At 38.1% G+C, this 24,034-nt stretch overlaps 1 protein-coding gene across 2 annotated transcripts in view; it reads left to right on the plus strand.

The window, feature by feature from the left end:
* The window catches only part of ZDHHC20 (zinc finger DHHC-type containing 20), a 47,161-nt gene extending 23,353 nt beyond the window's left edge, over positions 1 to 23,808 (plus strand). Inside the window, exons 4-13 of one of the 2 annotated variants that reach the window (XM_027652532.1) lie at positions 1,676 to 1,796; positions 3,167 to 3,236; positions 4,438 to 4,470; positions 5,292 to 5,412; positions 11,470 to 11,602; positions 13,184 to 13,310; positions 14,574 to 14,663; positions 15,527 to 15,642; positions 16,065 to 16,142; positions 18,255 to 23,808. In XM_027652532.1, the coding sequence (XP_027508333.1) occupies positions 1,676 to 1,796; positions 3,167 to 3,236; positions 4,438 to 4,470; positions 5,292 to 5,412; positions 11,470 to 11,602; positions 13,184 to 13,310; positions 14,574 to 14,663; positions 15,527 to 15,642; positions 16,065 to 16,102 (849 nt within the window). In that variant the 3' untranslated portion in view covers positions 16,103 to 16,142; positions 18,255 to 23,808. The remainder of the gene's footprint in view (positions 1 to 1,675; positions 1,797 to 3,166; positions 3,237 to 4,437; positions 4,471 to 5,291; positions 5,413 to 11,469; positions 11,603 to 13,183; positions 13,311 to 14,573; positions 14,664 to 15,526; positions 15,643 to 16,064; positions 16,143 to 18,254) is intronic. The other variant, XM_027652537.1, reaches the window with a different exon arrangement.
* Positions 23,809 to 24,034: the final 226 nt, after the last annotated feature.

The following is a 24,034-nucleotide window of genomic DNA, read 5'->3' on the forward strand; positions in this document are numbered from 1 at the left end:
ACTGAAATCCTATCCAGGATTTTTAGAGTAATATTGCAATGTTACTTGCACAAATTTTAAAAAGTTTTAAATCTTGTGATTTGGTTCCTTTTCTGTGCATTAATGGTTTGCCATGGAAATGTCATCTAGTAGTAGTACTCATATTTCTTGCAACCTCTGCTTGGTTGCAGGGCATAGAGACAGGCATTGAGTCAGCTGTCAGACTAAAATGGGTAGTAGGTATGAAGGCATATCACACCACTGTTTGCTGGAATGATGCTTTACATCTGTCTTAAACTTTTGATGTGACCATCTCCAGTTTTCATACTTGAATAAATATCTGAGTGATTAAGATTGAATAATGAGGTGAAGCTCTTGGTGATGACTGAAATGTTAAACTTTCATTTCACCCTTTGCATAGATTAATTCTAGTGTCCAGTTATTAAAAAGGGCATTATTTAAACATGTTTCATGTTTCACCTTTGAAGGGTGGGTAGGTTCAATAACTGAGGTGATGCTATATGTGACAGGAGGCTTAACTAGATCCTGTGAGCTATGAGGCAGCTTGTTTGCATTCTGGGTTGGGAAATAGCACAGAGAAATTGCAACACTGTCTTACTGCTCCCTCTTTTCTGTAAGTGGAGTCTTCATTGTTGCTTGCCAACTGACTGTAATCCAAAAGAGGAAAAACTACAACATGAGGGAAAAATCCATGTGAACTAATCATGCACATGTTTTTGGTAGGACAATACGGTCATATTAAATCACACTGAGCCAGTTTTTGTTCCAGCTGCACACATAGCATTTTCCACTCATTACCATGAATACTTTGTCTGTGTTTGCTCATAAAAAGGGCTCTTGTAGTCCATGCAGGAAGCTCAGACTTTAGAAGTTCTTTGAAACAGAAAAATACCAAAAGAAATAGTGAGTTCAGCCCCCACCACAAGGGGCCTTGTCAGCACACTGGGTTTTGTAGGGCTTACTGGTAAATATTATTTCAGCAGATACCAAATTAAGTGCTTCACAAATGAGTAAATAGTCTCCAGGTTCTTCTGGTAAAGGCTTACATTTCAGTGAGGTTTCAGCAAGAATGCTTGTCAGGCTTTACTTTAGAATTGTAACTCACTCTCAAACTGTACAGGCTTTGCTGAAGTTGCATTCAATGCAACTCATGAATTTTGAGACTAGTCTTGACTACTCCTAAGTAAAAATTTCAGTTAAACTCTTTTAGCTTCTATGCTGAAGTGATGAAGCCCACCACAACCCCGCTACCTGCCTTTTTTTCCCCCATCTGATTTGTACTCCTCTCTACATTAGAGAGGAAGTGGGATAAGGGAACTTTAATGCCTTGTAGCAGCAAGGGACTGTTGTGCCTTCCTCTTGTTCACAGATCACTTAGTTCATGCTTATCAGGAACTAAAGTTCCCACCTTAAAACTCACTCTGAGTCTTTACCTTCCCTTGTGTTGAAGAGAAAATGCTATAGATAATGGAACAGAGATAAAGATTATTTTCTTTAAAATACATCCAGGAACATCTTGGACTTTTAAGGATCTCCTGTAATTCTTGTAGGAGTCTTTTTTTCTTTATGTGGCACTTTTTGGTCAGTGGGTAAGGGCGTCTGAAAGATCTTTTCCTTGGAACACAAGGTAATAATTAATCTCTTCCCTCCATTCCATTTTCTCCATCCCTTCTAGTTCTGCTTGTCAAAAGCTGATAAAGAACAATATGAAAAAGAAGAGAGACCAGAATCCCAGCAGGAGATTTTGAGAAGAGCTGCCAAAGACTTGCCTATCTATACGACAACAGCATCGAGAGGTGAGATATAAAGATCATTCTATGCTCCTGAAGTTACTAGTTTTAATTCAGTGAAATTCATTTATGTCACGGAATGATCAGTCTGTTAAGTACATATTGCAAACACCATGACCTTGTTTTGTTATTTGTTTGGGCCAATGTTTAATTCCCCCAAGAGAAACTGCAGTCCTTTTTCTGGCGATCTCAACATAAAACCACTATTTGGAATTTAAAAAAAAAAAAACACCTTCTAGCAAGCTGATGAGGACATTTATCTCTAGTTGTCACTATTAAAAATAAATACAGCAAAGAAATATAGCTAACACAGCCAGGGAAAATTAAACTTATTGCTCAATTTTATAATCACTTTTGTCCCCACTTTAAACTTCTCTTTCTGAGTTGTTTCGGTTCAGCAGGAGGAGAAATGTACTGAAGAAATGTACTGTACTTTTACAATGTACAAACAAATAAATGTTATTTCATTCCCATCTGTAATTCAGTACAGAGTTAGTTATGGGCTATTTCTGTATTTGCCTTTAATACATATAGGCATTTTTATTTCAACTTATATATGAATATCTGTGAAAGTGCTGTCTTATGCATATGTATATTCTTTGAAAACCTATAGCTTTTTCATATATATGTATCTCTCTATATATATCTTTTTCTAGCAACCCTGTAGAATTTTCAAAAGCATGGACTATTTGGAATAACTGTTACCAAAATTTACTGTGACTTTTCCAAACAAAATCTAAGGACACCTGGCTCTTTCGAATACAAGCCTCCCTTTAAGGGAATCCCAGTCTTAAGTTCCTGGAATGGTCTGGGAAGCTGTTGCCAGCTCTTATCAGTACTGTTCAGCTGGAGGTGTTGGCTTTCCTCCTCCTTTCAAACTGCCTCTGCTGGTGTCTTATTTCCATTAAGAAAAGCCTGAAGGCTTGTTTAAAAATATCCAGGAAAGATGAAGAAGAACTGATTTACTGAACAGTCTACTAGATTGCTGTTTAATAAAGACGATAGAGAAAGCCATTTGGAAGGTTGGCTTGCTGAAAGAATGTTGTTTCACAATGGGATGCCTGAGTACCCTGTGCAGAAGTAAAAGGGGATCAGTCCCAGAAGATGAAGGATGGGAAGACTTGGGAGCCAAAGAGTAAATGAAAATGGACTCAGTACTGTATAGTCATAGTTTTTTTTAAATGCTTTTATATCTTATATTTCTTTAAAAAAAAATCGAAACTACATATTATATGAGAGTAGGCACATGACAGTCTTTGAGAACAGGTGTGGCAGGGAATGGCAGGAAGCTCTTGAAGATTCAGTTCATGTTAAGGGGGAAAACTTTTATTAAACTGAATCAGTTCTAATGACTTGACCCTTGCACTTGAATGCAGCAATCAGATACTGCGATCGATGCCAGCTAATCAAACCTGACCGCTGCCACCACTGTTCTGCATGTGACGTGTAAGTTACTGAATCTGAAATTATGGAGTTTCTCTCTCCTGCAGTCATCACTTTAGTGTGTTCATGTCTTCAGTGTGTCAACCCTTGCATAGCAGTTACGATTTGTTCTCTCTCAAACCCTCAATACTTGGATTTCATGAAAGAGCAAAGTTCCTTCTGTTGGTGCAATATTATGGTACAGCATCATTGTCTAAAATGGCAGAACTTTTTAAGAAACCTGCTTGTAGCTTTTTGAAACAGAGCTTATATTAAAAAATAAAGGAACTAAAAAGTAAAAAATCATAGACTGAAACTAAAGGCTTGAGATACCAGCCCCAGCAAATGCATATTATCCAACTCTTTTATCTTGCTTCTGCAGCCTTGAAACAGATGTGTGCTACTAATAACACTAAAAATCTTTATCTCAGAGATTGACAGTGGAATCACATGCCTTAACCATTCCAAAGACATCACTGCTATCTATTCCCTGTTTTCATTCTGAATCATCAGAGAAATCTGTACAAGCACTGAAAACTGAGGCTATGCATGAGACTTCAGTAGGCTGAACTTGAGGAAATCTAGTTAACTGAGGAACTTAATACACATCTTTTGGCTAAAATCAAGTTTATTAGCAAATACAATGAATGTCTCTGTCTGAAATGTCTAGTATCTGTCCTTACAGTAAAACGTGATTAAAACGGCATGTGGACTGTTCAAATTATCCACTGTGCTGCTCTTTTCCTCAATTAGCTTAAAAAAAAAACCCTAGCAAGCAGCAAAAAAAAAAAAAAAAAAAAACAAACCAAACAGTAGCAGATACAGCCCTAAGGTAGACTTAGTTGAAGTGAATGCCAGACTAACATACTTATCCACACAGCACTGAAAGGTCCTTTGGATTTGTTTCCTCTCAGTGTGCACATAAAATTAGTGTGGCTTAATGAACTGGTACGTGGTGTTGCTCAGTAATCCTCCCCGTGCTAATTTAAGAAGCTCTCTTCATAATTTTTCTGAATCTCAGTTGGTCTTCTTGGGTGAAAAACTGGCTGCTCTAATATAGAGAATTGGCATTACTGAGAAGTACTTAGAAAAGATACAGTGGGGCAAAATACTTCAAAAAATAAATAAATAAAAACCAACCCCCAAGCCTGTAGAAGCTAAAATTATGTGTCTTAGAAACAAAATGTGGTTTTTGCTTTAACTTGCTGGAAATTATCTCTTTCAGATGTGTACTAAAAATGGACCACCACTGTCCATGGTAAGTTTATTTAAAAAAAAAAGAAAAACCTCAGTATAATAATAATGAATTAGATGCTGCTTCAAAAATGCAACTGTGAAGTAAAATTTGATTTTTACAGAATTTCTTTAATATGTGAAAATAAATCTTGTTCCTAATGTGTGTTGCAGTGTAGAGTTGTAAGCCCACTAGTCCAAATCATGCAGTTTCTTCTTATGTAGGAGAAACTTTGGCTTTATGAGACCTATGAGAAAAGACATTTATTTATTTTGTTTGCTCTGGTATTTTTACCAGGAGAGGAGATACTCTCTACAGTGTGAAAATCAGTTTTTGATTATAGATGATACAAATGATCCACTCGGATAGTTACTCTTCTGCAGTTTGTATTCACTGGTTGACACTAAAAATATTATCTGCTATCACTATGAAAAATACTGCTATCAGTAGTTGACTTAGAGGTGAGTTTGTAACCAAAGCAACATCCGCTGAAATTGATGGAGAGGTTTATTTTGCCTTCCATGATGACTGCAGTTAGTTCATAGTGTGAGATACTTCCTATGCAGACTGTATGTATCATAACACTTTGCCAGCTTGTGTCCTGTCCTGTAGAATCATGGGGGCAAAATCTATTTGAAGGGCCCAGATCACTTTGCTGGAGGAAAGAGATTTCCTTCAACATAGTGGCTTAAAATGCTTCTGAAACACTAGTGCCAGGATGTTTCGGACATACCACTTGAAATCATACACATTATGCTCTGCAAAAGCTGAATGTATTGTGGGGTTTTTGTTTGTTTTATTTTTTGTATATCCTAGTAACCTCTTTCTCTTTCCCCTCCTTCTAGGGTGAATAATTGTGTGGGATTTTCTAACTACAAATTCTTCCTCCTGTTTTTAATGTATTCCTTACTGTACTGTCTGTTTGTTGCTGCTACAGTCTTGCAGTACTTCATAAAGTTTTGGACAGTAAGTTCTAAGGCTTTTTTTTTGGTTGTTGTTCATTTGTTTAATCCTGCATGTGTTATTGGAGGCTGCATCAGCATGTTGTCACTCACCATTTACTCTGTTCTGTGGTTCATTATCATTAACAACATCAATCAAAGTGACTGAAACAGAAGAACCTTCCAAATATTAATAAATTAAATGTATTACACTGCCCAGGATGAGTTAACTGGGGGAGAAAGTTTGGATGAGGATACTGTGCAATTTCTCTGCTCTGTCAAAATTGAGTGGCACAGCTTGGGTTTTTTGAGACTATTGGAATATAGATATGTAGATAAAGAAAGAACTGACCATCAAACAATTACATATGTGTGTGTGTGTGTGTGTGTGTGTGTATATACATCTATATATAACAATACTGACAAATGTGAAATATAAGTAACAATTTTATATCTTCCTAGACTTGTCTATGGACAATCTGCTTCCAGATAAGGCAGGCTAATTTCTTGGGAACTGACTGAGCTCTGTTTTGGAGTCCCTACATAGGCATGTCTAAACTTAATTTTAGTAGCTTTTGTTGATCTGATATGGATAGAATGCTAAGATATGTACAGTGTGAATGCTGTACATCTTCCTTGCAGCTATTATCAGTTGTCAAATGATTGATACACATATGTGCATCTTAGTGGATTTAATAACATTTATGTCAAGGGCAACCATCCTTGTATGTCAGTCTTATTTTCCTCCTATCAGTTTTGTTCCAGTCACATTCCAGGCTGAACAGTGTCTTCTGTACTTGTTCCCTTTCATCTACAAAAACTTGTACTGTACCTTCCTATCTCTAGGCTGAAGTGCTAGTGTAGGAATTCCCTTTATCTGTTTCCATTAACTAGCATATGAAAAATGACTCTTAGTGGAAGGGTCTTTATCACATCTTTCTCAGTAAATAACAGCACATATTTCTTAGATGCCAGTTGCTGTCAGAGTAACTTGGAAAAGCAGACATTGTCTGCAGCAGTAGAAGTAATCTTGATTGGAGCAAAATGTTGCTGTTGTGTCAGGGTAAGAGAAGCTTGATCATGTATTCAGGATAGCTGTACTTTGAGACAGTTGGCATTAGGTAAGATAAATGGTGCAAAAAAGTATGTTTGTGTTCATCTGAACCTGTGGGTCTGATCTGCCAAAGTACTGTGTTTCTATTAGTCTGTCAGTTCTTTACAGAGGCCTGTCACTGGAGAGCAAGGAAGTATGTGGGCATTGAGCTGTCAGTACTGTGAGATGAAAGCCATAAATATGTTTGTCAGTCTATGCTGTGGCTTGACAGATTCTGCTGTTCAGTCTTGCTTGACTATAAATAGTTAAATTTTTAATTTGTGAATGTGCTATTCCCAAACATCTGCCTGGCTGCTTTCCAGTGCTTTGTATGCAATTTCTAGTGAAACTGTAGATGCGCTCTTACATATTTACCTGTCAGTGCCTTCTCATCTTACTTCGTAAGTGTTAGTGCAACTAAAGTCCGCAGGACAACTGAGTACAAAGAACATTTAATACCAGCATTTGCAGCAAGACTCTTCCAAAGCCTATCGGACATGACAGTGAAGTGGACTCTTGAGCAGAGGAAGTAAACTTAAGAGGGATTATTTTTTTATTATTGATTTAGTTGTTAGAAATGCTTCCTGCAAGAATGGGCTACTTCTGAAATGCAACAATAGACAGTGTAGTTGTGTGCTTGCGCTTCTTGCTTTCAGTTCTGGATATTTCCAGTACGGAATCTGGTGATGCCCTGATCTTGCCATTAGAGTAGATCTCTGACTCACTTTACTCATATTAAGTCACTCAGTCCACAAAGCCAATATTCCTCTGATCTTATAACCACCTGATAAAAGTATATTCCAAAAAGAGACAGCAGCACCATAATCATGTAGGCTTGCAAAATATTGTATGTGTCTTGTATGTAAGCTTTTAGACAAGTGCTGTTATCTGCAGAATAGAATTCTGGAAGCTTCTCTTTACGTCTGTATCCAAACCAAAGCAGAATGCTGCTGACATATGCTGTCTGTAGACTGCTTCAGTATATTGCTAGTGCTCAGCTTTGTCTGCTGCTGTATCAGACAGATTGCTGTTTCGACTTTTGAGTCTCTCTAGATGTTGCTTTTCCCCCTAAACTTGAGTATCAGAAATGGTATAACTTCAGAAGATTTTTTGCTTCCTCATAGATGCTTTACAGAGACCGTGCAACAAACTGCTGGATATATTTAGTGTTGGGAAGGAATATGGACTGCTTCTTGGGGAGTGTAGCCTTGGTCACTTCAGAACTTGTAATGAGGTTGTGGAAGTGTATGTGCTAACTACACAAATTTAGCAATCCATTGTTTTGCATTGTGGATAATATTTGCATAGAGACATGATGCGCATACGCAGATACTTGGAAATATTGTGACATGCACATCTACTGAACTCTTCTGTTGAAGAACGTGCACATGCAAGACTTTTACATAGCACCTTTCATGTTCTATGCAGAAGTGCTGAAGAAAGGTCCTGATGCTGTTCATACAGTGGTGCAGCAACCACACTGGCCAGAAATGTTTACCACAGCTTGCACCCTAATGCTGCTGTTAAAATCTGTTTTGTAGATCAAGGAAACATGACTGATTTCTTTATTTATATCATAACTACTTTTCCTATACTCATGTAACTTTTATTTCTACCTAGGAAATTGTTAAACATGAGCAGATAACACATCAGTTTAACCAAATGTATTTGACACAAACACCAGCACTGGCTGAACGCCCAGTCCTTCATGCCTTGTTTACATAGTGCATGGTGGTGCTTCCCAGCTTATATTTGTATCTACTCTTTTTCTTTCTGCACTCCCTACTCCTTGAAACTGTTCTATTTTCCAGTTGTTTTCAGTGTCTTTCATTGTCCTCCAAATTAATTTGCAATCCTGAGTATAGCTAATTCAAGGATGTGATATGTGTTCTGGGTGGATGGCACATGCTTCTGCAAAACTTCCATTGTATTAAGAGCAGCACAAAAAAAAAACCTCATTCCTCTTGCACATACACTAGGGATATAGACCACGTCTAAGGGTTTAATCAAGCTCAGACAGCACTTTTTTGTTTGGGGGTTTTTGTGACCTGACACATGCTCAAATGACTCTGTTCTTGTGAAGGGGTTTGTAGGGGACTCTTTACAATAGGGACTGGCTTCAGTCTATTATGTGTGCTAAGTAGTTCAAATTTTATTGTGAAAATTGCTTCCTTTTGTAAGCTCTACAGCACTCTCACCTGCGAGTCTGTGCTTCTGTGCTGTTCTGAGCATAATGACTTTAAATAACCCACGTGTGAAGTTTCACTCTCTTTTCACATGCTGGGGCATGTGGACCGCTACTAGAACACCACTGTGAATAAGCCTGTTAAACATACTCAAAGACTGCAGGCTTCTCTCCAGGAAAAACTGGCCTTTTTTCAAAGATGCTTCAGTTCTGCAACTCTCATTCAAGAACTTACCAACCAGTGGCTGAAACGGGGTAGTCAGAAGAGGTAAATGTTCCTTGGGGATCATGCAGATCAATCGTGCATGATGCAAAAGACCCTTCTCCAGGTTGATAGAGCTGCTGAATTAGGAAGATACAACTGAAATAGATTTTCTGGCCCACAGAAAACACAAAGACTAAGCTGCTACTGCTCTTCGAGCTTCAAAATCAACTGACCTGAGAATTCTTTGTAGAGAACTATTTTGATTAAATATGCAATTCCAAAAGAGTCATAGAAATACAGGTCGCAAAAATCAATTAGGAAATTGAGGAATAGCACAGTGTGCTCTGAGGCAGAAAAAAATCATTATCGCTTCCACATGAAGTTTGGAGTATTTTGCTAGCCTGCATTTCAGGGGATCACATAATGCAACATGTCCCTACTGCAGGGGGAAGACAAAAATTGTAAGTAAATAAGTAATACAACAGGCAGTAAAATAAGGAGACTGAATTTAGATGGCAGTTTAGAGAGCTGGACTCTGCTTACCATTTGCTTATGTAGCATGATCTGACTGTAGCCAGCATTTTTGAAAACAGTGTACGTCTGCCAGACTCCAAGGTAGATCCCTGGGCTCTCCCTAGGCTTTCTACACAGATTAACGTAGCTTAAAACCCATACATCTTGCCTACAACAGATTCACTAAGTGCTAGCATCTTAGCTAGGATGGCTACCACTCTTTAGGTGTAAAGTTTGGAATTTAAAAATGAATTTAAACTAACTTTTCCTGTTTCTTCCTTTATTTTCTTAAGTACTGGTTCAATTTCAGATGTTACGCTAAAGATACATCCTAAAAACATTTCTGTATTGAAGGAAATGGGGAAGAATTACAACTGTACTGATGTGCTATGGGGTTTTTTTAAACAAAGAAATATGTGCAAAGAATGGCAATTTATTTTTTTATGGTTTTGGCTGAAGTTACATCTAATGGTAATAGATATGTTCTGAAGTCAGAAAAAAATTCTAATTAATAAACCATTACTTTATACCTCAGGAGTATTCTGAGCTTTTCAGACCTTTATGAATGGTTTCATCCTACAGAATATTCACATAAATCTTATTTGTGATGGAAACAACTAGCAAAGAAGGCACTTGGTGTAGTTGTGCTGTTCAAGCTGAGGAACCGCATGAAAGTGATCCAGTTACAATCTGAATAGCAGTACTTCCATGCTTCAGTAGAAAATTTCATGCCTTTGAAGTTATTAGTGTGCTCTTACATACTCTTTCCTCCGTTCTCTTGGAGAACAGGGGCTAAAACTGCTGATAGGCGTTGGAACTCGGCGCGTCCAAGAGCACATTTGCACACCAGCCATTTTGTTCTTATCAAAGCCTGTGCTGTTTTCAAACGCTTCATCTTAACATAATACTAGTGTTTAATAAATTGTCTTTGTTTGCGCAAAGCTTTGCCGCAGGAAAGCTGCAGAGAATTGTCCAAAGGTAAAATCCAATATTGCTGTAATTATTTAAATGCTGTAATTTTACTAGTCCAGTCGTTAATGGTAGCTATTTACACCATCACAGAAGGAAGGAGACTTGTAATCTGTTGCCTGTGATTACAGGCAGTGTACAGGGATATGGATATACCTATGTGCACTTGATCTTAATTGAAATGTATTTTAGTCTAAAAAGAAAGTCAGCCTTAGATAAATGGGTATACTCAATGCGCTAATGGAAAAAGTAATGGCAGTAATGCCAACTAAACAGCTGAATAAAAATAGCCTCTCTGCTTTCATAGTGCTGTTAAAGGTCAACTGCTTAAAAGTATTGTGATTTTGAGGCTATAGAACTGGAATAGTATTGTTGCAAATCCCAATGGCCTTTTGAAAGCAGAAGCCTAAAAATAATTGGGGGTGGAATCAACTATCTGATATGGGTGTTTTTTCTGTAGTGATTGTTCTGAAATTCTTGTTTTTTACATAGATTTCTGGTGAATCACTTCTACCTGATCAGACATGGCAAATTTGTTTCACTGCGTGCATGCTCATTGTTGCTTAAACTGTAGAGGTCATCAAAAATTGAAGATCTATTCCATATCTTGTCTAGGACTTGTTCAGTCTTAGAAACATAATATGACAACTATTTCCTTTTTACATTCATTACACCAGTTCAGAATTAGGTTCAGTATTATTACCTTGCCAGGAAAAGGTTTGGATGGGTTTTTTCCCTTTTTTTTTTCCTTCAAAGGAAATGATTTTGGAAATATTTTTCCCATATCTCTGTGGCTGTTACTGCAGTTAACATTGTTTAGTATAGGAAATGTTTTGCCTTGCCCCTTACCGTGCATTTAAAAACCACAGATGAACATATATATGCACTTGTGCTGCTGAACTCGAGGGGAAGGAGCACTCATGAGATTGAAAGGCTGTTGTACACCAGTTTAACATGACATGAAAGGAAAGCTGGGCTTGGTTTGTTTTATTTTTCTATTTGAAAAGCGAGGTGAAAGACCTATAGCAGAGTGGGTGTGGCAGAAAGTGTTCAGCCACAATACTGTGTTACTTACTGGGAAGTGTTAACATATTAACCTTTCTCTCTTTCTCCACAGAATGAATTGCCAGATACCCATGCAAAGTTCCACGTACTGTTCCTTTTCTTTGTGGCAGCCATGTTCTTCATCAGCATACTGTCACTCTTCAGCTACCACTGCTGGCTAGTTGGCAAAAACAGATCAACCATAGGTCGGTTAATGGGAATATGGAACTTTTTCTTGTCCAGAAAACAGTTCAATGAGAATATGATGCCTACATGATATACCATCAAATATAAAAAAAAATTTTAAATACTAGGCAATAAGAAGCAGATTTGGTGGAAGTAATTAAAGGTGAAAGATATAGGGAAATAAAGCCTGTGTAGGGTTCCTCTGCTAAAGCCAAGCATTCAGATTTATGATGGCTGTTCATTTCTTTTGTTTGTATTTTTGAGACCTCTGCGGCACTGTGCATTTCTGTTGAGTTTTTATATCGTGTGAAGTATGTAACCCAGTTGCTACTTGCCACTCTCTTCTTCTAATATTTTGAGTAGCTGGGTGGCCCCAGCCAAGTCAAAGGCTCTAATATGGATATATACAACATTTTGAACTAGTTCCAAAAGAGTATTCTTATATCCTGTGAAAGAATATGGACCTCATTATTAGGAAGTGGCTCGTAAAAGCAGTGTGATAAAAATGTGCACTGATGTGCACTGATGCACATTTCCCAAATTTCTATGCCTAAATGTTTTAAATGGCATTGATTGACATAACCAAGTTATGTGCATTAGTTAAAATATCTGAAGTTCTTGCTAGGAAACACTTGGAAGGGCGTGGTGGGACAGGGACTGATGGATATTTCTGCAACTGAATAAGTCAAAATCTTATATGTTTCAATGGAGTTTAAATTTCTAATTTCAAAATAAGTGGGTTGATTAAAAGTGAAATAATTTTCTGCTTGCTAGAATTTTCTGCTGGGGGAAAAAAAGGAATTTTTTTGATTGCTTGACAGGAGACTTGAATTCTTTTTCGATATATCTACAGATAAGGAATATTCACAGTTTCTTTTTTAGCTTTGAAGAAAACTTTAGCATATTCCTTACCCGAAAGTCAGTGGTCATAATTGGCAACACAGGACTTTACTTTTTGGATCATGATTGTAAAAAGACAAGATATTGGTATGGGGAGAGCAGTGAGTGCTCTCACTTCTTGGCCAAGTAGTGGACTGAGTAGAAAAGTAGTGGTGGTTTGCTATAGTTCATGGTGTGTCTGTTTCTAATAAAATAGTTTTCACCTTTTTCTGTTAGCACAGGATGCTCTTAATTCAACTTCAGATCGTGACAGAAGTGGAAAAACCTCTTCTGTATGGGCTTAGGTCCAGCAGTGCTTATGGTAAATTCTAAAACAGAAAGTCTTCTGCTCAAAGAAGGTTTCACAGGCCAGAGGGAGAGCTAGTCACCAAGGAATAAAGGATGTGCTGCCTTTGGCATGCAGATGGGACTTAGCTTTGTTTCAGACCTTATGTTAAATGTAGAGAGAGAAAGTTGACAAGGTGTCTGTTCTGCTTACTTGATTTTCTTACCTTTCGTTTCTATTTTTGTCACTAACCTGTGATTTTTTTCTCTCTCATTATTTGAGATTACTTTTTTCTTTTTCCCCTCCCCCCATAACACACATCAAGATCGTCTCAGCTTGTCCAACAATGTTTTCATAGTAGAGAAGTCTGAGTATGTGTATTCATGTTCTCTTACTCCTTACCAGTTTAGAGAGATTCCGTGTTTTTCTTTTACAGAAACATTCCGTGCACCCACATTTCGAAATGGCCCTGATAAAAATGGGTTCTCTCTTGGATGCAGCAAAAATCTGAGGGAAGTTTTTGGAGATGAAAAGAAATATTGGCTACTCCCTATCTTTACCAGGTATTCAGTTTGAATAGGAGTGAATAGGGGAATAAATTGATTTCACAACTTTCACCTTACTTCCTCTTCCCCTAAAAAATAAAGTACAACTGAAAAGCCAACTTGTAAGTCCTGTACAAATGAATACTACTGTAGGGAAAATGTGCAGGAGAAAACTGTCAAACTCTGCACAGGGTTTTCAGTCCAAGACAAGCAGCTTGTTGACAAGGGCCTTTTAAATACAGAAGTTTGGAAAGCTCTGAGAATTGTATTGCAAAAACTGTACACCTTTTGGTGGTAGTATTAGTATCTGATTATAGAGCAGAAATCTGCAACTTAGAGGAGAGAGAAATGCTTGAACTTCAGCTGCACCAAAACAACAACAATTTGAAAACACCCCCACTTGCCCCTGAAAACACTTGGCAGCTTTCCTTTTGCTGTCAGCTTTCCGTTTCCTTTCAACACTTTCGGTATCAAAAGCTGTCTAAAAAAGTACAGAGCAAAAAAAAAATCTGATATGATGCAAAATGCTGGTTTTAAAACTCAGCTGAGCCAGTGTTGGGGAGTCACAGACAAGCTTGATGAAGAAAGACTGACCTGCTCACCACTCCCACCACTACCGGAATTCAGCAGAACAAAGTAGGAGGTGTGTTCCAACACTACTTTTGTGGGGCTGTGTATCAGTTTAAAGTGTTGGTGAACCTATTTGTGAAGCTGAAGTCTGGTAGCAAACAGCAGAGGTAATAACAAGATCTTAAGTTGCCGCAGCTGTTTGCTCAGCTACCATGTGATTAAAGACAGAAGCAATGCTGTAGATGAGTCAGTCTGTTTTGCTACCACATTTTATCCTGATAAACTTGCTTTAACAGAAGGCTTAGCTAACTTCAGAATTACGGCTGGAGGGGAAAGTATGGCCACAAAATGTTATTTATGATACAGCTTCTGGGGTTGTAAATACCAGCAAGTCTCACCATGTGTGCATGATGGTTTGGGGGAAGGCTGGGGCTACAGTCCACAGAAATACATTCATGGTTCTGAAATACACAGACTCGTCCTGTGCTCAGCAAACCATGCTGTAACCATAGGGTGGGAATCAATTGAGCTCCAAGATTTGATTAACTGATCATCTGAGTTAGTGGTAGAACTGCCTTGCTCAAGTCTGGAGTTCAACACTGCACTCGGGTAATTGATTCAAGTCTGTAGCGTTTGCCTTTTGCATAGGTCCTTGTTCAGTTCATTAAAATCAACTGCAAACAGTGATTTGAGCCTTTGTTTCTCATTTAGTTTGGGTGATGGGTGCAATTTTCCAACTCGTTTGGTGATTATGGATCCAGAGCAACTTACTGTCTCAAGCCAAAATGAATCTGCCAAAAGGTAAGTATAACATTTAAGGTGCTGATTTTGTAGTTTTGTACTTCATCTGGAGAAAAAAACGGTTTCCAAGTTTTTTAATTCTTTACATTTCTTGTCATCTTCAGAGTAAGGTGCTTCACAGAAGGACAGAATGGATTAATACTAAAAAATTGACAGTTTCTTGGCTTTGCTATAATAGAGGATATGGCTTTATGGAAACACTAATAGTATTTTCAGTGTATTTTCAGGAAGCCTGCTTTAGATTCAGAGAGACAGGAGTATGTGCAGCTTGTGGGGGTGTTTACGTTTGCCATTTTAGAAGTCTTCTGTACAGTTTGGTGAATTCGTAGCTGAAGATTGTTGTCAACAGCAGTCACCTGACTTACCAGACATGAGAGGATTCAAATGCAATGCTGAGAAGTTGCTTCCAGTACAATATAACCTGTGGGATTTACACAAGAACAGGACTCTTGTGCAAATAGCACATTATCCTTTTGCACTCAGAAGATTGTTCAGAAGAAGGCCTGGGCATTTATGTGGGATAAGATGGCATTTGGCTGTTCTTCCAAATGGTACTGGTTAGGTTTTCTTTTTAACTGTGTGGCAGCGGCACTGTTCTCAGTGTGCCATTTCTTGTGTATCAAACTGTGCTTTTTTTCCATCAGAATTTTGAGGGGCTTATGTGAGGTAAGGGTTTCGACTGATGACTGCAACAAGGCTATAGGGGAATTAGGGTTGGGGAAAGGATGCTGTTTTCAGTTGGCACTGTAGGGGTTTTTTTTGTTTGTTTGCTTTGCTGTTAAGTAACTTCACTACTCTAGAAATGTCTGAAATAAGCAGCTACTGGTATTACAGAATTGCTGTTGACTTTGCTTACTTTTCAGCTCTGGATCCAATCAGTCCTTTCCTACTCGACCACTCAGTGAATCACAAAACCGATTGCTAGCCGGTGATTGTCAGTGGGTGGAAAGTGGCCCTGAAGAGGCAAACGTGAAATCAGGTAGCCTGAACTGTAAACATTATGATGATTCTCCTATGGTTTTGTTTGTGGTGGGGGTTTTCCTTTTTTTTTTTTTTTTTTTTTAAGGCCTAGATAGTCCTTAGGAATTGGCTGGAGTCATTTAGAAGAAAAGTTGTTCCATAGAATAAAGTCAGCATGTTTACAACTTATTACTAACTTGCATCCCATACTCTGTTCCAAACTTAGTTATTACATTAAGTAGATGGATAGATAGATAAATAGATAATTCTCACTTTTGCACTTCAGTTCTGAGATATGGGATCTTTTATGTTTGATTAGAGGGAGGAAAATATTTTTGTAAAATAGGCACAATGTGGTTAATGTGCTTTCTGGTTTGAAATCTTTGCTATTTGTTATGCAAATCTGCGAAAACACATAATTGAGATTCTCTCACATTCTAGGTGCAAAAAAGCATATTATAGTTTCATTGGAAAGCTGATCTCAGCTTATTACTAACCAACCATCTCAATGAGAAACAGGTAAGACTAACATAATTGATTGCTGTTTCTGTATACATATAAAAAACAACAGACATCTTGAAGTCAAAAATCAGCTAGTCATGGAATGCAGAGGAGTCCTCTGATGTTGGATGAGTAATAGAAAAGTCTAAATAAAACTCAGAATGGCTGTCCAGAAGACAAGAATGGGAGTAATGCTGTAGTACAGGAAACATGGGCTGGCTAGGTCTGGGATGAGTCAGACTAATCCTTTAATTTAGATTGCGTGGTGCTGGATTTGTTACCTGATCAGGGAAAAGAATCCGATGTTAATGCAATTTCAAGATGAAGTGCTGCCTTTTTTTTCTTAATCATATATTGGTGGACCATGCTCTGCTCTTACGCTTTAGGAAGCTGTGTGTGCACAGGGAAGGAACAAGTAAGTGTATACAGGTGTCTGCATACAGACTGCTTCATCACGTTTGGAACTGACAGTGATCTTCTGTAATGTTTTTACAATAAAGTGCGCCCACTTTGCATTTAGGAAATACAGTGAGTGCTGGTGCGTGTGGAAACTTCCCTTGGTTTATTTCCAGTGACTAAATTAGACTTGTTTTATGTTGACTTTGTACTGTGGTGAGCTTATAAGCTCCAATTAATTTTTGCTCTCTGGAAGAGAAATCATATTTGGTCAACTAACAACTGTTGATGCTGAGAGCTGAGTCCTTACTCACTGCCTTTTTTTTTAAACTATTTTTGGAGGGAGGTTGGGGGATATTCTTGCAAGTAATTCCCATTTTCATTGGAAAGAAATTTAAGTTTGGTGAGCTCAGTAATTTTAGGATCACTTTTTTTTTCCTTTCCTTTTTTTATTTTTTAATGAGCCTTCTGACTTAGAATTATTTTGGGGAGGAGTTTGATTTGTTTTCAAGGAAAAAAATCTCTCTGAAAGTCTTTGTGGGTGATGGTGTGATATTTGCACAAATATTGGTCAGCCTGCTCAGTGTAAACTCATACAAAACCAAAATCAGACTCCAGTTAGTGGTACTTCTGAAAATCTGTTCAACCATGAGAACTCACTAGTGGTAAGTTTCCGCTTTGCACCTTTTTCTAATACTATATAAATCTGCAAAACAATGTCCCAAGCAAGGGATTCCTTTCAGCCTCTAGCTATATAAAACTTAATCTGATCTAAATAGGTTACTAAGGCTTTTCTGTTCTTCGTAGAAAGGAATGGATGTCTTCTGAGAGCAGCTCATCCCAGTAGCCTTTGATATAGGGTATTATAGAAAAGTCTTAATCTTTCTTTCCACTGACCTAGAGAGGGAGCATAAATGACTGGCTTAAGCTAGACAATTAACTGGTAATAGTTTGAGATGAATTTCCTTTCTATCCTCCCTCTCTTCCTAAAGTCACTCCAGATTTAATGAAGGAAGAATTTGTACGTTGTGTCACACTTGCCTAAACTGCAGTAGTTTTAAAAGTTGTAGAAATAAATAGTGCATAACTACGCCCACTGCAAAGCATTTTGGGTATATCTTACCTCAAACTAACTCAGTAGCACAATGTTCAGAATTCAGTTGGATTTGATCGCAGTTTCTGTAGGCTGAGGTGGTTCCAGTCCCTACTGTTGTAAGCAACTGTGCAGTAGCTGCGAGATCCAACATCTGTTCAGTGCACTTTTGTATACCCTGTAACAAACTAAGAGTTGTATTTTTCAATTTTAGGCCTATAACATGCAGCAGAAGCAAAGTCATGGCTGACAAGTAAAATGCCCAGACTGTTCTAGTGAAAAGAGCTTGATTTGCAGAAGGCCAATTTCCCAGTCTTGCCTAGGCAAATACCATTTGTGTCCTCATATCTATCAATTTAATTCAAAAATTAAATTGTTGATCGGGGTTCTGAGGGACTTTAGCCACAGGTCAGTGGTGATGGATTGATGTTCTTAGCACAGATAATCTTCTAAAACATAAGAGGTTTAAAACAGAAACAAAACAAACCCACACCTCTCAGAATGCTGATTACCTTCACTGCTGTTCTCAAACAGAAGTCTGTAAATCACGTTACCCAGCTACATTCATGTAATACACTATGATCTAGTTTTTTTCAAAACTATTGGAATAATTCTATTTATTACCTTTTTTGTTTCACTAGGTTTCTGCAACACATTTTGAACTTGAATATTACTTAATTTTGTTTCAAAGAAGTTGAGCTGGAAAAAATGGAACATGAACATTTTAGGAAGAGACAAGAAATTCAAGTTTCTGCACAGTACAATGGATTCTTGTAAGCACTATTGCAGAGCAGGGAAGTTAAGACAGATGCCTTAAGATTCTAAATGTGCATTTATGCAACACTGAATTATATACTGCTACCAAAGGGCCAGATCCTGAAGTGCCCTGCGTGGATGCACAAGGTCCAGAGTGGGAACTATGCATTTTTATTATGCTGCAGTGGTGGGGGTAGATTGCAGAGACTCCTACCTCCTCATGGGCAAACTTCATACCTTAGGCACTGCAGAAGTCACTTCCATAGCAGGTCTCCAGAGTACAGAAGGAAACATAAAAGGAGAAGGAAGGAAAAAAAACCAAAACAAAACAAGAGAAGAAGAATTAGCATAAAGCATTAGCTGGTGAATCTGAAGTGCGAGTATACATCGTTCAGATGCGAGGTGATGGGGAAGGGACTGGATGATGTCTTCTTCCCTCCTCCTGTTAACCAGTCTACCCCATGATCATAGCTCTCCAAGTCTTTCAGGACTGAGAGTTCCTTCTACTAGCTGTGCTTTGGAGTAAGGCAATGCCAACAGTGTAAAAGCCTTTTAACTTGGGTGTTGCTTTTTTGCTATAGCATTGAGCCTCCTCATCATTTTAACTTGATTTATTTAACCATGTCAAGAACAGAGCTCAAAGAAGAAAACTTGGGGTTTAGTTGAAAAAAACATCGATTATTACTTTCGAAGGTCTGTCTGTCAGCATACAAAGAGAAGCCAATCCAAAAAGGAATTAATTGTTACATTTGGTGTTACTGTTTGCAGTGTTTCCTGTGAGGCAGCAACAAAATGGTAAAGTACCCCTGAGAAAAACCTTATTGCAGTTGTGTGATGTTAGAAAATGGAACCAGAAGAGTGCTGCTTTTTCCATGGGTCTCTTGATGGTTTATAAATACTGTTTTATACTTTTGTTTTATCTTTTTAATAAAGGCACAAGGTTTTATTGGTTCTAAAGTACCATTTAAACAAATATCAGGTACTTAGAAGAAAATCAGTCTTGAATCATATGTCTGTGTTAGCACACTGAAAAATTGCATACTGTAGTGTCCCACTTTCAAGTCCAGTTTAAGTGATGCTGGAATTGCTGAAGACTGAGTGCTTTGTGCAGTGATATACATGTTCACAAAAGGCAAAATGTATTTCCTCTGTATGGAATCAAGTCCATCCATAGCTCAAGACCTACAGCAAACAACATAAGGGTTTTTATTTCCTCACTTCTCTGTAGAGAAAACTGCTAACTCATCTTTGAGTGGTATTGGAATTTTGCACCTGGAAAAAGTGACAAATACTGTTTTTCTGTCTTTAACTTTTCTGATGTTCAGCTGATGCTGATTACAAATATACATGAGCCCTTTTGATACAGACTGCAGGTAGTAATCGAGTTGTTGATCTAGTCCAAAGGAACCTGTTTGTTTTGTCTCCCAGACTGATTGCTACTTCCGTTAAATATGTTTATGATGGAAATACTAAGGTATGGAGTATACTCTGAGGTTTAAAATAAGGTTTTTTTGTCTTTGGAAATAATAAACTTTTCTTAAATATTCGTCTTCTGGAACAAGAACTCTTTGAGAATCTATGAACACGATTTGGTCACTGTTGGATGTTCTTGAGACAGAAGTAATGGTCCAAACTTGCATGTTTTATAAAAGTTGCATAATGTTTCTTCAAATTTGTACGAGAAATTTTGCATTTGCTTATTTCAGAACTTACAAAAACATTTGCTACACATTAAACTGAAAGGTTTACCTTTTTTCTTCTCAAATGTCAAGTGAGATGTGCTCATCTGAATATAAGCTCTCAGCAATACTGCATCAGCAAAATTTCATGGGATAGATAACAGAGAGAAGACTGCAATTTCAAATGGCTTATTCTGAATACCAAAATTTGCAGCCCCAAAAACTGGTGGAACTGTAACGGAGGGCCTGGGATATCATCTGGCTTTTACTGCATCAGTGCATTATAGGTGAAATAACACATCCATGCACAGACATCATCTAGCAGGACTATAAGCAAAATGTATGTCTCATAAGTATCACTGATTCAGCAATATGGTCTCTGCTCCCCCAGCCACTCCCCAAAGAGCTTGATATACCCCCATATGAATGTATATATACTGTAGGCTAATATCAGTATAACTTGGTTGATTTCTTAAGTCAGGACCATGAATCTACAGGAAAAACTGTAAGTAAACAGAGTGAGCTTAATTCTGTGTGCGTTCTCTAGCAAGCACTGGTCTTGTGAAACCAGTTCTTTGTATATCTGAGGGACATTTTTGTGGCTTTTCATGAAGAACTGATGCTTCTGACATCTTTATGCAGATCACAGGAATATTTTGTCCTAGATTTTTTTCATATTTGAGGTGAGAAAAGGAGGAGAGCAGTGGGCTTTAGGATACTCCTGAGGCTGGAGTTACTGTTGGTGTAAAAGTAGGCATTACTGAAAGTCACTTTGACAAAATGAAACACAGTAAAATAATTCAAAATGATTCTTTCAAATTCACCACCCCCGAGCCCCCCCCCTTTCTTTTCCCCTTGGGGAACTGGTGACTAAGAAACCCCAGGCTGATACAAAGGATTTAAGTTCTCTAAGGTAATTGTATTGAACTCGAGGGCATGCCAGTGAGTGGGAGAGGAGGTTAGGTTTTCCTGGCAGGCGTGGACTTTGGAGGAGGTATCCTGTCCAAAGCAGCAGGATGACATCTTCTGTCTTAGAGTTGTGTCCTGACAGCTCCCTGGCTTGTGCTGTGTCAGACAGGCAGAATGAGGGAGCAGGATGGCTGTTCGGCTGTGGGGTTGCAAGCAGCCAGGGCACTGCAGCAACAGCAAGTAGGTACTTTTGGCCTGTGCACTGAAGAGCTGGAAACTTCTAGTGAATGCAGTGAGGACAACTCTACATGTCCAGGAGATTGGAAGGGAGATGGATCCTTAGAAAACAACTGTTCAGGGTGTTGGGCCATGTGGCATATACTGTTTTGTGCTTTAACCTACTCTGTATCATGGAGTCTTGAAAATACCTAGATTGTCACTAAAAACAGCAGCCCTTAAGCTTTTAGATCCATTAAAATATTTACTATTGCAAGCCATACATAGTAGTTACTGTAGGATAGTTGAAATTACCTGCAATTAGAAACTGCTTTTGTATTTCTTACTGCTTTTCTCTTTTAAAAAAATCCACACACTCAAAGAGCCAAAAAATGGCATTAAATCCTCAGTGTGAGGACAAAAATCTAATGTAGAGCAAGATTTTAGTGTGATTTCCCCTCCAGAATTCTGAAATGTCTTGAAATAAACCTGTCCCTGTGAAGATGAGGGGAAATCCATAAATAGAAATGACTTAAAACTACACAGCTAATACTGTTTTTTTTCTTACTCTTATTTATTCACAGCATGTACAACATAAAAATCATTGCTGCACCTACCAAAGCCGTATTTATGGGAGGAGGGCAGGGAAAGGAGTTGGCATGTGTCATAACTGACTTCCTTCAGTGTTATTCTCAGACTGCAGTGACATAACTCAGATGTGTGACAAGCTTTGATTAAAAACCCCCATTTTAAATATTCGGATGGGTTTTTAGAGGGAGTTTGGGCACTACTCTTTTTAGTGATTTGAATAGAGATTACAGTAACGTTTTTGTTAAAGCTGCCCTTTGAGTGTGGAATTTGCAGGTACCAAGCTACTTTTGGTGTGCTATTCTTATAAACCGGTCAGTTTTCAGGTACTGTTTTTTTCCTTTGTGTGGCTCTTCAGTATTAATTATAAATCATCTTTTGGGTTGGGAGGTTTTGATTAATTTCAGTACCATTCGGTATGCACGCAAAGGCCTTCATGATCTCTCTGAAGTATGGTTCAGTTGTAGCTAACCAGAGCCCCAAGAGGGAAACAGCAGCGTTTGCAAGCAGCGTTTGTGTCTGGCAGATTTACCAAGAGATGTATTGACTCTGATGTGGATTGACCAGAGCTGCCTGGATCTGGAGCACTGACTGACCAGGTTTATTAAAAATATAAAAATAAAAGAAATAATACAAAACAATGACAGCTTTGAGCTCCATAATCTATGTTCTCTGAGGACACCCTCTAAAATGGAATCTAGCAGGGGGATTTGGATCTGCATTTAGAGAGGCTGCAAACAGCAGCTACTTGAATGCAGAGCACATCAAGGATGTGTCTTTCCCAGTACCTAAAAAACAGCAAGGTATGCAATGCTAGAGGCTCTTCTATCCCTAAATGGCACCAAAGAGAGCAGCTGCACATGAAGTGATTTAATACTGAACATATTTACTACACTCATTTCTATCAATTTATTTTGTATATATAGCTTTTTATACACATTTTTCTTAATTACGTAACTGTCATAAAACATTATGAAGTTGTAGTTTGTTTCAATGCTGATTAAAACTGGTGTTTGGCTGTTTGTTTTCTGCAGCAATTACTTGAATCTTGTTTCCATTAGGTAGTGAAGTCTGATAATGTTTACAGGATGGCTTTCTTTGGTTTGGGGGGGTTTCCCCATCTTAATTCCCAGCCCCTGCCCCAAGAAACAGAGAGCTCATGCTGAGCAGTCAAGCAGATGCGTCAGGGATGAAGTATTTGGATCGCACTTAATTGTTACCAAAGCATTCATGGTGACATGCAGAGTCCCTTACGTTTACATTGCTTAGCTGACCACTACACGCTTAGTGTAATCCTCTGATTTCCCCTGTCCCTGAGCCCGTTGTTATCAGCTTTGTCGTGGAAAACCTAAATCTTTCTGAATGACAATTTACAATCATAAAACTATCCCAGAAAGAGGCAGCATTCCTGCTGTTAAGTCTGCCCCCTTTTGAACACTTAAGATGAATGAAACATCCCTGGGTTATCTCTGCAATTGCTTTTGTATTTGCCAGCAAGGGTCATCAACATTTGCACTAATCACGACGTCCCAGCTGTTCTGCTTCCACATGGTTATTTTTAATTGTGCTGCCTAAACTTGTAATGAGTTGTATTTAAAGTTTGGGGTGATGTGTAAAAGAGACATGTAATAAATACGCACTTACTGTATTTTTTTGTATGTTACAGATAGGACTAGTCCTATGCACAGAGAAAACATTGCCATTTATAGTTTAATACTTGAAGTAACTTTTTAAACGGGCTTTTCTAAAGGAATTAAATACAAAATCACATTGCTTTGCCTGGAAGTTCCTTCATGTTTTAATTGTATTCGCAATTTCCCCGTATGTATACTTTTCCATAGAAGTTCTCTTACGCCGTTTATAACCAATGGAAGTGCATTCAAGATTTTGTACATCAGTGTTCAGACCTGTTCATACTTCTCTGAAGTACAGTTCATGTTTAAATAAAAAAGTACCATTTTAAGCCTCTTTTCCAAAGTGATATGAATGGACTTGACACTTGAATTCATTGCTGAATGCAACATCAACTTAATAAAAGTATGTGAAAGAATCTGAAAATTGCTCAGCTGTAGCATGTATGTATTAGATTAGTGAAAAAAATTGCCTCCCTGGGAAACACTGTGTAACTGTTCTAGTTTTTACACTCCAGCTGCAACAAACCTAAGATTACACTTCTTGACACATCTTCCAGCTCACTGGGTCTTGAGGGGAAATATAAAACCCGACTTGTGGCTAATTATATTCCTTCAGGACACTAAGCCTGACTTAGAAGT

Source organism: Corapipo altera, unplaced genomic scaffold (assembly GCF_003945725.1).
Source record: "Corapipo altera isolate COAL_440 unplaced genomic scaffold, ASM394572v1 0, whole genome shotgun sequence".
In the NCBI taxonomy this organism is placed as follows: Eukaryota; Metazoa; Chordata; class Aves; order Passeriformes; family Pipridae; genus Corapipo; species Corapipo altera.